This window comes from Calonectris borealis, chromosome 2 (genome assembly GCF_964195595.1).
Source record: "Calonectris borealis chromosome 2, bCalBor7.hap1.2, whole genome shotgun sequence".
In the NCBI taxonomy this organism is placed as follows: Eukaryota; Metazoa; Chordata; class Aves; order Procellariiformes; family Procellariidae; genus Calonectris; species Calonectris borealis.
In genome coordinates, this window is record NC_134313.1 from 152,969,836 (window position 1) to 152,985,537 (window position 15,702).

Below are 15,702 nucleotides of genomic sequence, written 5' to 3' on the forward strand. Positions count from 1 at the left end.
TAACAGTACAGACAGGTCACAATTTGTCTAAGCACCGTTATACAATATACAAATTAGAGGCCAGCACTACAGATTTTTACAGAACATACTTCTAGTGAACTACTGGATAACATTTCTACACATGCCTTTGGAGGCCGTAACACTTCTTTTTATTGAGGGAGCTGAAAAAGAATCAAGATTCAGGCGGAATCTGCCCTTATTCTTATCCAAGAGCACTCCTTAGGCCAAGGCTTGAATTTACATGGATTAAATGGATAATATAAAGGGAACTAAGTAGTCGAGATATTTTGAAGCCAACACACCACTTTAACCCATCCATGCTAATTAAAGAGTATTCAGTAATGTTATAGTTTATTTACCATTCCTGGGTAGCTACAAATCAGTGCTGTCAAGAGTCAAGCGCAAATCATTCAAATATATCTTAAGAAAATAACACTGTTACAAAAAAGAAAATCAGTGATCTGAAATGGAAGCCAAGATAATTCCTTCAAAATTAGTGTTCTGTCTGCTGAAGACCTTGATCTTGTCACCATGGTTGCGGCTGAATTTCTAACTGCAGTCTACATAAAAGAAGATCTTGTGAGACAAGAGTAGGGAGCATTCACAGTAGCCAGCTAAACAGATTAACAAGATCTTCATTGTAGTCAGATTTAGAAGTTATTTCACGATCAACTGCGTCCAAAACACACTCTCAACCCCCGTTAGTATTTAACTCCCTACTGAGAGTTTAAAAAAAAAAAAATTTAAGAAAGAAGCTTTCTAAAAAATAAGCTAACATCTTACTTCTAACTACATTGAATTCTTTCGTCTGTTTTTTCGCTGCAGTTTGAAGCCTATGATAAAAATCAAATTGAAAAAACTGAACTCACTCAAGAGGCTCAGAGAAAGATCTAGTCTTGCAATTTGAGAAAAAAAAAACATTAAAAAAAAAACAAACCAAGGTACACTCAGAACACCCTTCTCACCCAAAACACACATTACTCTTCCATCAAAGCCCTTAAGCATGTGGGCAACTGGCTGATGCCAATACCTGCTCTGTGAATAGGTTTTATTTTCTACTTCTATCATGCTAGCACTGATTATGAGCATTACGTTTTAGCCAAAAGAAGGCAATCAGCTCTTTCAGACTACCTTCATCACAGTGTTTCTAATCAACAGAAATTTCCCTTTGCAATCAGTGGTCTTGAAAACAAACAAAAAAAAAGCCCAAGTGTATTTTAGGCTAAGGTTAATAACGCAGCTTTAAACCCATTAGTACCCATCACTACCCTACCTTGCAACTGCATGAATTTTGAAGTTTTGCTTATTCCTGGGAAACAAATATCATAGAACTAAATAAATTGATTATATAAAACAAGGCGTGTGGTTATGGAAGTAAGTTGCTACATACAATGAGGCTTCTATAGAGTACGAAGACACTTCTATGTGTTAGAGAAGTCAACAATACAGTGAAGTTCTGTTAATGCAGAGTCGTAGAATAACTCACCTTTTGCCTTGCAACAAAAAGCCAACAGGCACAAAGCTTCAAAGCTTTTCTGTGACTTTAGTAAGCATCAGCATGCCAAGGCAGGAAAGAGTTACAGTGAGAAAACGCTCTACCTGTGTGTTCTTGGTCTCTGGTTCAAGGAAGCCGTCCTTCCCGGACTGTGCTGACTGCCCAGTCTGGCAGGACTGGTCATGTAATCATTGGGGACTGTTGGTGGTTTGACTGGCTCCAGGGTTTTGTAAGGAGTATTTCGTCTGGTCAAGGAAAAAAAAAGATAAAGGATCAGAAGATCAAAAGGATAAATGAATGAAGTAGTGAAGCCATTTGTTTTCTTAAGTTTTCATGAGAGATCACTGCACAGTGACCCAAATCACAGTATATTAAACAAATTCCACTGGGCAGGGTAGACAGGTCACATTCAACTCTCTAAAGTGCTCTTATGTAGATAGATCCATAGAAGTTAGCCTACAGCACATAAACTGATTAAAAAATCCCGAACTAAATTTACCACCCAAAATATATTCTTTGAACTACATAACATACCATAGTTACACCTGCGTGATATTCTGGGGTTACCTTTCACTACGCTGCACATGACAAACTCTTCCACTGCAACAATTTCCTCTTTCCCCCCTTCTCCTCCCCTCCGAATGTTTAACCGTCCTAAAAGCGTTCTTGGCTAAAGGTATTCAACTTACTAAGACAGGAGTAAGGCTGAAAGATTCACAAAACAAGTTACATTTGCAATCACCAGTGCTCTTCCTAGTAGCATTGTTTCATGCAATAATCGAGCAATCTTGTATCACTTAAGCAGATCTTAAAGTGCTTCACTGATGAGCTTCATTGTCTCCATTTTGCAGCCCAAGAAAGTGAAGCCCAGAGACTTCCAAGGTCACCTAGCAGACTGCACCAAGTCAGAAATGTAACACAGATCTTTCGAGATCTATTTACCAGACCCATTACTGCCTTAAGAACAGTGCGTTTATTGTACTGAATTGCAGAGCCCTTCAGTTCTCACCAGTAACTAAGAGATCCCTTGCAAGACGTGGAATTTGGCAATGCACCAGCTAAGCAAAACCAAAAATACTAAACTACTGCATTTAATAATTTTTTCAATTACTGTTTATAACCGAGTTGGTAAGTTATACGGCTTCCTGGTATTTTAAGAAACTTATTGACTTCCTCTTTACAATATGGAATGCAACAGTACTAAATTTTAACTACAACATTTTATTATTAAAACATCTCAAAGAGAAAAGCGGAAATTCCGTAATTGTTTGCATGCACTGTGGTGTTTGTAAATTAGTTTTTCTATATAAAGAACTCCAGATGATTTTAATATGCAGACTGCCACCACCTATAGATCTGCCAAAAGAGATCAGTCGTGGGAAAAATAAAGAAACTTTGTATTCCAGTTGTAGGAGATAGAGCTCTAAATACCACCAAATAAAATAGTAAGCAGGGAGGATTTTAAATGTGCTTCCAACAGAAATAACCTTGAAAACTAATGTTTTAAAGTATTCTATCTTGCAATGCAGTGGCAATAGGAACTACTACTCAGCCCTGTAATACTATTTATTTTGCCTGTACAATTTAAGAACACTGTCAAAAGCAAACCCTGACTACATCCTCACGTTCAGCCATGCCTCAGTTTCTCCTTGGTTCAGCTTCACTGAAGAACTCAAACTCCTAAGCACCAGAGAAGTAAAAAATAATTTCGTTCCATCACTCAAGTCCAATCCTTCCCTTTGCTTTTCTGCCAACCTTACACAAAGGAGGAAAACACTCTTTCCTTACTCTGCCCAGCGCTCCCCACCTCGCTGTCCCCCAACGCTTCAGGGCAGTGCTGATGCCTGTTGCCACCAGGAAGAGCTACAGGGAGCTCAAGGCCTTGCTCTGCCCCTGGACCCTCAAGGCATGACTGCAACTACTCACTCCATCCAGCTCCAGCAATTCACTCGTTCTCCTGCAGTACTTCCAACATGAGCATCCAAGGTTTTCCACAGTCTCTCCCTAGTCCGGCGAAGAGACCCCTGCTTCATGCAGTCCCTTTCCCTTTTCAGCCTGAGTGATTTCTGTGCAGGACTCCCTCCCCACCATATTTCTTTAGACAGTCCTGCCTTGGAGGGACAAGCTGCACAACAGGCAGCACGTACTTAAAGGCCCGTGTTACACACCAAGCTCGTTCCGATTTTACATGCTTATCTCTGTTTTCTGGATCAAAGGGAGAAGAGTAGGATCCTTGCGGTTTCTAGCAATTTTTTCTGCATATATTAGGGAAACAGTCATGCCTATGATATTTCATGCTTTGGCAGAACACGGCTGCTCAAGACAAGAGCTGTACTTCCTGAACAAGAAGGGCAGATAGAAATCTGTTATGAACCCACATTATTCCTCCCCCTCAGCCAACTGCTGCCTCTTGTCAAGCTCATCTGGAAATGACGTTCAGCTGATTAATCCTTATCAGGCATCAGCTAAGGCAAGCAAACAGCTCCGGCTTGTTCAGAGGAGAGCATTAGAGAGACACAGCTCACCAGTACATCAACGCTGCTGTTTCACTAGCAAACGTCCAAGAGAACATGAAAGCGCTACCCAGCTTCCCAGGGCTGATAAACAACTCTTTCTCAGCTGGGATAAGAGAAACAATTGGAATACTGATTACATGCCCTTGAGCAATGGGAATTTTCATAAAACATGCTGAGGAAACCTCTAGGGTAATTTCTCTGCAGAATACACAACAAACACTGCCATCGTGAAGCAGCAAAGCATCAAATCAGGATTAAAAATCACTAAGTCTTCAAAAAAAGGAGTTGCTGCTCCTAATTTTCCTTGACCATTGCTCCTCATCCCCATCCTGTTCTGTCTCGTTATTCATCATTTTTCCAACTCCCCACCTCTCCCAGACAACATACCAGAAAACAACACAACCATGCCAGCCAGCTTTACAGTGCCTCAGTCCCTCATAGCATAAAGGAAAGACTGAGAGTGACAAATAGGTAGAAGGTTTTGTTTAGAATGTCTTTTGGAAGATGTTGCACAGACAAAACCATATAGCACATGCTCTGAGCTTCTCAAGTATTAATGTTTTGGTCCCTAGCAACAACTACTTGCTGGCACACCAAGATAAGCAAATTTCACTCCCCACAGGTCCAGCGCAGCAAAACAGATGCTACGGCAGGGAACTCTGGTCACAGTGTGACTCAGGAATAGCAAAATCCTTCCTCATTTACGTATAAAAATAAAAATGCACAAGGCTGCGAGAATCAATGTTGCCAGTGTGTTCACAATGCCACGAATTTTGCTTAGGTAATGCAACAAATATGGCACCAATAGCTTCTTACAACATTGAGAAATGAGTAGACAAAAACTTTAACAATGAAGTCTTTCCCCCACTGAAGTTAAAACCTTATTGATATTCTTTTATGTCACTAGGGATTTCTCCCCAAAAATCAGGAACAATAGCTGCCTCATTTACCTATATCTGCAAGAAATCCATCCCCCATGAAAAAACATTCTTTCAAAAGGCCATCATGAAACTAAGAGTCAGTGCACCTGAAAGGGTTTATACAGAAAAGGTAATTGTGTTTTTTGCTAAATGCAATCAGAATTGCCATCTATTCACGTTTTTAAGAAACACCAACACCGGCACAATTAAAACTTTCTATTACACAGGCAGGACCAAGCAGTCTTCATTCTTACCCCAGAGTTCCCCGGCCTGACATGGGAGGACTTGGTGGTTTTTGTGTAGGCGGATTTGTTCTTGATAAGGTGCCAGTTCTTGCAGGCTGGTTATTTCCATGCTGAAATAAGGGAAAACATGATTTTATTTTTATAACAGAGCAGCTCTATTATTGACAGTTTTTTTTTTTTTAAAAAGTGTAAGAATATGAAGTGAGAATTCCCAGACAGCTGTCAAACAGCAAGTTTTCAGCTACACGCAAGACAGACACCAGTAAATACAAAGAGTCTAAATACAAGCTTAGTGTTATTTTTGCTATTAATTTACAAAAGACATCAGAAAGGTAGGCAATTGACAGGTTCATGCACAAATCTCTTATATCCTCTTTTCTTTAAAGGGAAGTCACATTTGTGTTCATCTCTGGGTGTTAATAATTTAAATCAAACTTTAACACTGACAGTACAATACAGTCAGCACGGGCCCAGAATTTCTCATTTTGCCCCTGCTATTTGACTAGCAGAGTCATTCAGGTTGTCTGGGAAGTCTCCTGCAAAAAATGTAAGTGAAGGGAATCAAGGCATCTACTGAATTCAGAGCAAAGCACTACATGTGTTAGAGAAATTAATGTATCTATGTATAAATGCAGATGCCAATGTATCGCAGATACATTGACACACGCTAAACGCTGTAAATAAAAAAAAAATCAAGTATAGCATGTTTAATCTAAATATCCTATGGAAAGCAGAGGAGAGCATAAGAGAGCGCTAGTTTTCAGTTTTAATGGCTCTGCAGCCTCTACTATCAGTCACATGAGGCACTGTGGGTCAAAGGAGAAATAACACTTCTTACCTTGGCTTTTAGCCACTTAACGTTGGCAAAAAAAGGGGGGAAAAAGGTAGAAATTAATGGCAGATCCATCACAACTGATAGGACAGGTTAAACTACAGATAATCACATTTTTAAAAAAATCATTTGTGTCTACTGATAATTAGCTACATCCCGGTACACTAACAGAGATTTCACTGGCTCACTTAGTCATTGAAAGTTCTGTGCCTGACTAAGTGACCACAGGAAAAACACTTATGTCAAAATTAAGTTAGGCTAAGCTTTGCCAGATTTGTTTGCCAGGCTCCTCAGCGGCAGTAAGGGGTTGAAAAGCCCTTTGCTGACCATTCAAGTCCAAACACAAATGGATGCTATTTCAGTGGCAACGTGCACTTAGGAATTTGTTCACAAAACCAGTTTCAGCTATACGGCGCAGAATAGACTTGCCTGTTGTTTTGACACTTAACCTTCATGTGTTTTGAAGAAATCCTAGCTGCTGCATTGAATGGTAAATAAAGAAAAGGGAGTTCTCAAACAGGATGAGCAGCAGCGCCTTTCACCTCTGGTTTATTGATTGAAATCTGATTCAAGCCAGCACAGTGCTGGCTGCTCAAAACTGTTGGCAGTGCTCTAACGATTGTTATTCTGAAATTTTAGCTCTTAGAATCAAGTCATTATATGACTCCACTATATCATTTTTACAGCCTTTGTGATTGCAGAGGAAAAAAAAATTATGAAAACTTGGCCTCATAAGGAAAACAAATGTAAAATTTTAAATAAATTCACGCTGGGTTCTCTAATTTTGTTCGGGGGGGGGGGGGGAAGGGGGGAAGGGGGAGGAGACTTATGTTTTTGAATGGGTAAAAGGGTTAGTTTCACTGATTTACAAAAAACAAGCAAACAAAACCCCAAAACATAAAATAATCCCACTGCTATTTTTGACGGTTGTTTGGAAATAAACTGGCACTTCCAGAACAAGCTTTCTAATGCACAGCTTTTCAAACTGCATTTTGCACCTTCTTCTCCTCCTCCTCGAAACATAGACCAGTTTAAAGGCATCCATGAACTCAGAAAAATAATTAAAACATGCTATACAACAATGTGCATATGTGAGATTTCTGACAGGGGCTGCAAAACCACTGAAAAACAGCTGGGGTTTACAAACCAAAGAGGTTGAGAGCCACTGCCCTTAAGTTATTCATATTACAAGAACAGAAACACAAAATCCGCTCCAAAATTCAACTGAAAAAGTTTAGCTGTGGTAAGTAAATTTGGAAGTTATTCACTCCCAGTCTAGGCAGAGGTTCATCAGCAAAGTGGCAGAATTAAGGCATTTAAACCGCTTCTGTCCCCACATACTTATTTCATGGATAAACACGAAGGCTCAGTTTCCAGGATGCCAGGGTAATCTCCCAAGTACTGTATTTTTAAAACAGGCTTGTAGCAATGAAATTTGCTTTCCCCTCTCACAGGAATATGTGACCCTTCCCCTTACTTCACCAGTTGCCAAGGACAATGGCATAACACAAGGAATTCGTTAAGAGACCAAAAAGTGAAACTCTTGGTCTTGTCCCTCCCCAGCAGCCATAGATAAAAACCTTTTAAAGGCTTAAAAGGAAGGGTGGCATGGTTTCTTACCCAGCCTCTACTACTAAATTTGCCTGCCTCAAAAATATAAAACCAAAAAGCTTCCTCTCTCTCCTTCCCTTATGCAGTGTCACTCAGCACTTATGGTGAGTCTTTCCACCTCCTCCTTAATCAGCCTCTGCTGCAGCAACAATATGAATATCAACATCTCACAATGATTCAGGAATCTTCATCTTATTTCAAACCTTTCTACTGCTAAGTACTGTTTAACATACTAAACATGTATCTGAAGACCAACAGCTCTTGACCTTTATTCCTATCAGGTGAGCTTGATCTCTTTTGCTACCAGTTAAACAATATACAGACAGATACACACACTTTATTGTGCAGAAGAATTAGTAACTGTTGTCATACTGCTTTCTGTAAGTAAAAAGCTCTGTATGTGTCGTCTCTGTTGCTGTCAATATAAACAACTCATACAGGCAGGAAAACACAGAAGGAAGGAACACAAAGGCAACAAGGATTCTTAGGGGAGAGGAACTCCTAATCCAGAACACAGAAGTAAGGGAGGAAAGCAAATGAATTGAAGCGAGATGAACCATATGGCTACTTAATCATGGTTAATAAGCTAATTAATGAGGAGGAGACATTTTCTTCTATTTATTGGCTGAGCTTATGAGGTCAACTTTGCTGCATTTCTTGGTCTGAAAACCAAATGTAGTGTTTTCTAAACAAGTAAAAAAATTGCTTGGAACTGGGAACAGTTTAGGCAGCAGGGTCTAGACTCATTATGATTTTAAGAAAAATGGAAAAAAAGACAGCAGAAAACCAAAAGGAAAAGCAAGTACATGTTTTATGTAGGTTCAAGCATCAAATGCCTCTAGGCCATCCAGCCCGTTGGCAGAACACGACCATCACCAACTGCCTGATCAGTACCGAAAAGGTCAGAGTCAGGAAGGAAGGAAATGCCTGGCATGAGGAAGAGAAGCAGTAGCACGCATAAGGTTCACAGCTTGAAGAGGGAAGAGACTGTTCTGAGAGGGATCTATAAAATAAGAGATAGGAGGTGCAAAAGGAAAAAAGCTTAGTCAAATGAAGAGCAGCAGCACTGAGAACTCCCGCAGAAGCTGTAAGGATCACAACTCCCTTCTCTTCCCGCTAGTGTATTACTGTACACACCAGAGACAGTTTTCAGCCAGATACCAGCATCCTGGATGACGTACACATCAGAACAAAAACACAGTGTGTAGGCTTGATGGGGATGCTTGTGATGCCGAGGCAGAGAACTAGACAGGTTAGGATGTTCCCAGAAACAAGACAGCATGGTAAGCAGCAGTATTGGTTGGGGTTTCCTGCAAGCATCATAGCAGAGAGATGTTCTAACGAAGCAAGCACAACAATTTTGCCTTTCCAGGGAAAATCCGCCAAGCATGTGGCAGTCCTGGATAAAGTTTTAGGGTTTGTCACAAAATTAAGAGAAAGAAACCACAATCTCAGGTTCAAGAAATAGAAGTCAACCTCGCTGCATTTCTAGAAGATCACAGCTAGGGCAGTGGCACATCCACAGGGTTTTGACAGTGTGGGAGAGCAGGTTGGCCAAGGACTGAGAGCCAGTAGTGGGCTGGAAAGGAGTAATGCAATTAAGGCAATGGGCAAAAACAGCTGTTTGCAACAGCCATGCAAGGCATTTATCAAAGCCAAAAGTGAGGCTGCTTCTGTAACTGATGCCAGGAATTCAGAGCACCTGGACTGAGAATTTTAGCTGTGGGTTTCAACAGGAGAAGCAATGTTTTGGGGCAGTCGAGCATTGACTGTAAGTACTAAGAGGCTTACTTGCTTAAGGCAACTATTTTGGCAATTCCAGCATGCTCAGTTCTGGTAGTCTAAACAGTACAAAAATACCTGCTGACAAAGGCAGTACTGCAGGTTTCTGTAACTGAGGTCAAAAGGACAAGATCAAGAACAGCATGAAAGGGTAGGGTGTGAGGCAATCAGAAGTATCTACTGATAGCCAAAGGATGTCCAGACATTTGAGGGCTCTGCTGGCTGGCCTCAGGAGGCAGCCATCTAATTAACTGTTTTTAATAGTTTCCAAGCCAAGTAACAAGTCATGGGGGAACATTAGTCATGATTCAGGGAACCAGAAAGCTATTATTTGAGTTATAAACTGCGTTTGGAAAACTAGGCTAGGGACATTACACACAACTAATTTATGTGAGCAAATGTATCTATAAGCACAGAAATACAAAAGGCCACTTGCACACAGGAGGAAATACTTATCACACTGATGTCCAGCAAGTTTCTCCTGAACATTTCAGCTATGAACTCTCCAATTTCAGACTGCAGAAACTTCAAATCTCTACACAGGTCAGTTGTACTTCCCTTGCTGTATGTCGCTCACTATTTCTCCAACTCCTGAATTTAAAGAGCCAGTTTCACTCTATATCCCACCATACCTAGGATCACTGAAAACCGACATTAAAGACCATCCAATACAAATGCTGATCAATGGAAATAAAGGTTTACTGCACCAGTCTAACCTGCATTAATAGTAAGTGTTTGGCAAACTCAGAACTTCAATACGTATGCTGTGTAAAAGCAATAACAAGACTTAGATCCATTACCTTTGACCAGTAATCACAGCCATCAACTGCAATAGAAAAAAACCATGATTGCACTTGATGACTCTTTAGTCAACCTCCCCTTTTACTTAAAAAGGTATTTCCTTTATTAGTCAAGGCAGAATTATCTAAGACATGCCTACAGAAAGGCCATAAGACCTTTTCAAGTGCTATTATGTATCTGCAGCTAGGCAGTTCAATTGCCCCACAGGCATCCTCATAGATTTTTTGCACAAGATTGCCTCCTGCCTCATCAGTGAAGCAGTTTTGGAGTACCACAAGGTGACACAGTCAGAGCAGGAAAAGCAGCTCGAAGGGTACTTGTACGTGAAGGTATGGAATGCCTAAGGAAAGTATACAGTAAAGCACCAAGTCTAGAACATGGTTTCCTTACAGATATCAAGATACGGACTTAGGGAGAATGTGTAATCAAAGATGTTTTTCAGAAGGCAGATTGTACGTGGGTATCAGACACACTGCCACTAGTTCTGTGCAGTTTTAAAGAAATCATTCCTGTGTCTCAACTTCCTTAACAGAATGGGTCAGAAGCCTTTTTTTTGTTCTTTATTTCCTTATAGTCTATTGTAAGGCAGATTATTTTGAGAAAATTTAGGTTCCAAACCAATTTTTCTTTCAAAATTGAACATGAGTAGGTAAGTCTCTCTTCAGTGAAATTTTACCTTTATCTTTTAACTATAACCTCTCCCAGTATTATTTGCAACCTAGTAATTACACAGTCTTCTCTTAACAGTAACCAGATGTAGCTTGTCAGTATTGCTTCTTATTTCTTCTTTTTTTTTTAGTTTCCAAACTGAGCAGGCAAAAATTTTCAAGCCACATTTAACCTTAAAATGTTTTTACATATTAAACTGCTATTAACATACAAAAACCTGCTTGTGGATGATAGACAAACTTAATATTATTCACACAGTAGTCTTGTTCAGAGAAAGATACCTAGATTCCTGCCTTTAAATACGTCAAGCTTTTTGAATTCTTTGAGTTGGTAACTTTGAATCTAGCTACAATAAAATAAGGTTAACATAAAAAAAAATTCTTTTCAAAATTAGGAAGTTAAGAAATTAGAAAATAAAGAGACCTCATAGTTTTCTTTGCAAGCAGAAAGGCTTGAAACCTACATTGTATCAGATGACACTTCGCACACTTCTGAATTTCCAGCAGCAAATGCCCTATGAAAAGCACACAGCATCAACACTCACAACAGAGTCATTAGAGTTGGCAACAGGAAGAGTTACTTTTCTCCTCAGAGAAGTGTTCTCTACCTTACAGCAATATTTACTGTTTGGCCATGACCCCAGAGAGATGATGTGACATTAATGAAATGACATTAATTACATCCTTTGAAGCGTGAGGCTAATAAAGGGACAAAGGCAGCAGAAGCTCAGGTTCAGGAGACCTGGCTCACTCTTTTTGTTGCAGTGAATTATTTAAAAGTTAATACTCAAGTAGCTAAGACATAAAAGGTCTTATCCTAAAGGGGAAGCAGGCACTATTAGGTAGCCTTCCACCCTCACATCAGCACCTCATCTGCATTTTTGTTTTGTACTGACACAGATGTGAGCATGAGGGCTGCAGGCGAGCAGGGCAGGCTGAGAAGCATAACAAGGGTGAGAGCAAGGCTCCCTTCTCCAAGCTTAGTATTTGATAAGTTTTGGCCCAATCCCTACTTTAAGGGAGTCCTTTCAACTTCCATTTGCTTGAGAAGATTTCTGAATGCTTAACTACTGTTTGACTTCCTGGGCTATAAAGTCTCTTACAGTTTTAATGCACTGAAATGCAAGTGTTTTATGGTGATGGAATTCTGAATTTTTCTTAAAACAAAGCTGAAAAGTGATCAATCTTCATATACAATTCAAGTTTGGTTTTGAAGAACTATTAGTTCCATAAAACAAACTTGATCCAATTACAGCTATTTAGCATGTATCCAACATTTTATCTGCCTTTACCATAAGGCATCATTTCAATTTTCTACTTAGCTGCCATTTTACAAATTGCTGCAATTCCACCTGCCTCCTATTCAAAAAAAAAAAAAAGATTGTAATAAATTCGAAGGCCAACTTCAGGGCTTTTAAGGCAGCTTTCAAGCTTCCTCCTCCTTCTCCCCCCTCTTAAACTGAGGATTTTCTGTATGAGTAATTGTATTTGACCTATTTATTTGCTGGCACACTGCTTTTTTTTTTTCCTTTCACAAAAGAAGGGGAAGAGAAGGAAGGAAATGTTAAAGTAGACTCTGCCTAATAATTTTAAGCTAAGCTCTACACAGGAAGGTAGGCTCTCACATCACAACAGTTACTCTTATTTACCAAGAATGACTTCAGCTACATTCCCCTATCCCCAGAGGGTGACAGCTGAGCAGACACTTAACAGACAAGAATGCTTGCCTGTGTGTTTCTTGGAGTTTGTTTGTGTTACAAGAGAAAGCCTTCTCACTAGCAAACCAACTTTAAAAGCCCTCCTGATTTTGACTGATGCTAGCCTTGGCTTCATAGACACATATATAAAAGAAGCAACTTCATTCCTTTTGGAGACTTCGTCTCTATCTGCCCCTGCAAAGGGAAGGGGCAGGGAGTGGAGCAGCTGGGGCAGCTTGGGGCTGCCATGAAGCTTTCAGGCCAAAGGAGAAAGCACCTCTGCGATCCCAGGATGCTCTACAAAAGCTTTTCTACTAAGAAGCTGCTGGAGGAAGAAACAGCACTGCCTTCCAAGGAGGTGTGTCCCATCAGGGAGGAAACCTGCTATAGAGAGCAGCTGCTTACCCTCACTGCCACACCCACCCTCATCACCTGCTCCCCCCCAAATTGCTGCATGCATGTGAGACAGGGGGGGCACCCAGAGCCTTCTCCATGCCTCAAGTGTAGGCATCTGCTTTTACGTCCCCTCTACACAGCCATGAGAAACATGAGAGACACACACAAAGAAAATGAGCTGTCAGTATGCATAGGAGGTGTTTCTGCATTTGCTCAGCTGGAAGATGTACAGGGCAAGACAGTATCTACTCTGAGGACTACCCATCTTTCTATTTTTTTTTTTTTTTTAAATTCTGTGAGACAGTATTTTTATTTACACTTTTTATATAAAACAATTCAGGATCACCCCTTAGAGTATACTGCATATTTTAATGACATTTGTCCTAGGATCAGTATTTCATTAAATAAATAAAAGCAGAAACAGGCTATAATCCAGCCTGTATCTTTGATTCCTCTTCCTTATATTTTTCTTTCATGTTTCTTTATCAAATCCTGCACCAGAAGACAACAGAGACTCCCATTAACAACAATAAATGGTCATCTACAGATTTCAAAGTGTTGCATAATTTTTATTTAATACTTAAATGTCAATGCATGTGTTGTACTGTATTTTATTGACAGTTGCCACAGCAGAAGACATTCAAGGACCTGCAAGTTAGTCAAATTGACAATTGCTCTAGGTAGAACTCAAACTTCTTTTCCTCTAGAAAAACGTGGTTTCTAAGGCCTTATCAGACATGTTGCTGTCCAACTTTGAGTGAAGTCTTTGGTCAAGAAAATAAGACTTAACAGAGTCTGAAGCATCTTCTAAGACCATTCTGGACACGACAAAGTTTGTAATTCAATTTATTGTATGCTTCTCCCTAATTTGTATGTTCAAGAAGCAACTCAGATTCAGTCATCCAGTATTTGTGCTGACTTCCAACAGGACCTGATCCAGTTTCTTAAGTTGTTTTGGTTTTATTTCCTTATAACAGCACTAGCTACATCTAGGTTTGCAGACAAAGCAAGCTACTTCCTTCAAAGCTATGATCTGTGTTACACTCTCAGAATCCCAGTAATATGATGGCCAAAAACATGTAATTATGTCATTCACTACCTCAGCCCACTCTTCTCAACAGTGTGTCCAGTGAATGTCAACACTGGTGAAGGTGTCAAATGTATGACAGCCATCTTGAACTATATACCTGAGGCCTGGCTAGCGGCTTATTTCATACGTGTAACAAGTCTACATAGAAAATACCAACATCATTTTTCTACTAAGTGTTTCATGCCTTCAACAGTCAAAAAACAGACTTAGGCAAATCACTCAATAAAGAAACAACAGCAAGATATAATTTGTAGCTACCTTGTAATGGGTTGCTAATTTGATTATTACTGGAAGCTATTTTACCGCTGAACAGACCAAGTTTTTAATATAGAATTAAACCACTAAGTTTAAAAAACCTTTACTAAAAATGTTCCCTAAGAGCTACCTAGATATAGGTAAACAGCCCCTCATTTCCACCCCCTAAACAAGTAGGGTCACATTAATAAAAATAAAGACACCAGTACCCCTAAAAACAAATAGTCATATTGGAAAATGCAACCGCTGCACCTTAACTATTTCAATGTTTATGGATCAAGCAACCTGTTTTGAGCCTGCACAATACTAGTTCAGCAAAGCATCGACTTCAGAGACTAACAGTAATTATTCTACTTTTAAAAAGTCTTCCACAGCACTTGATCCCTGGAGCACTTAAATGCAGAAATCAATATCCTGACATTGAATTTGTGGATTCCTGTATTCTCTATTCATAGAGCTCTCTCCTTAAATGCAGGGACTGTACTGAAAAATTATCAGTTTCTCTGACCCCAGTGTTTCTATTTTACAGCAATTCAGGGCATATCTTTCAGGCTTCTACAGAGGATTGTGCTTCATCCAGTCTGTCTTAAATTATTAGTGTAAAGCAACCCTAAGAGTTACAGGTTTAGCTACAAACAAAACAAAAAATCAGGTAGTTCAGAGTCACTGCGTTAATTCATAGCCTAGAGCTGGTTTCTAACTTGCATTGGAATTAGACTCCTCTGGGCATTTGGAGGGTTACTATGAAGCAGGAGGTACCCTGGCACTCTTTTGTCGAGTAATTCTGAAAGACCTGTTCCTCAAGAGCTCAGCGATTCAAAGGGCACATGATGGGCTGATCTAGCTGCACAACTGACTGACCAGAGCACATCAAGCTTTAGAGGATATATGGGTATTGAATAAAAGCTTTTTAATGCCATTCAAGGGAAGATTGTTGTGAACTGAAAATACGTGGAAGGTCTGCTCTAGGGGGATACAAAGCTATTTTTTATAAAAAGATGTCCAGGGAGCAAAGGGTATTCTATTAATTCACTTCAACTATGACCATTTCAAGGGAGGTAGACATTAATTTATGAAGGCTTTTATTTAGAGAAAAGGGAAATGAGGCTGTCCGAAAGCACAAATGGGAGTGAGACATCAAATGCCACTGAGATTTAAATGCCAACTAGCTGACCCCCTTTCTCCTGACCACCCTCCAAAAAAACCAACAAAAAACCGCACCCCACCAGCCAGATTCCCCATAACAGATTACTTAATTTTTCTCAATAACAAAAGAAATAAAGGGAGTGGCAGAGACAATTTAATCAGAGGAGGAAGGAGTAATAATTTTAAAAGTCAGTCATGGCTTTTTTGATAAGTCATTAGCCTAAGATCATGAGCCATTATCTCCAGAC

General features: G+C 39.8%; 1 protein-coding gene across 12 annotated transcripts in view; it reads right to left on the reverse strand.

The window, feature by feature from the left end:
* Nucleotides 1–15,702, reverse strand: part of ABI1 (abl interactor 1) — an 82,996-nt gene that overhangs the window by 13,528 nt on the left and 53,766 nt on the right. For 6 of the 12 annotated variants that reach the window (XM_075143957.1, XM_075143952.1, XM_075143949.1 and 3 more), the window contains exons 4-6: nt 6,015–6,029; nt 5,186–5,286; nt 1,600–1,740 (exon numbers count right to left, since the gene is read on the reverse strand). In XM_075143957.1, the coding sequence (XP_075000058.1) occupies nt 1,600–1,740; nt 5,186–5,286; nt 6,015–6,029 (257 nt within the window). The remainder of the gene's footprint in view (nt 1–1,599; nt 1,741–5,185; nt 5,287–6,014; nt 6,030–15,702) is intronic. The other 6 variants (XM_075143959.1, XM_075143955.1, XM_075143958.1 and 3 more) reach the window with 1 other exon arrangement.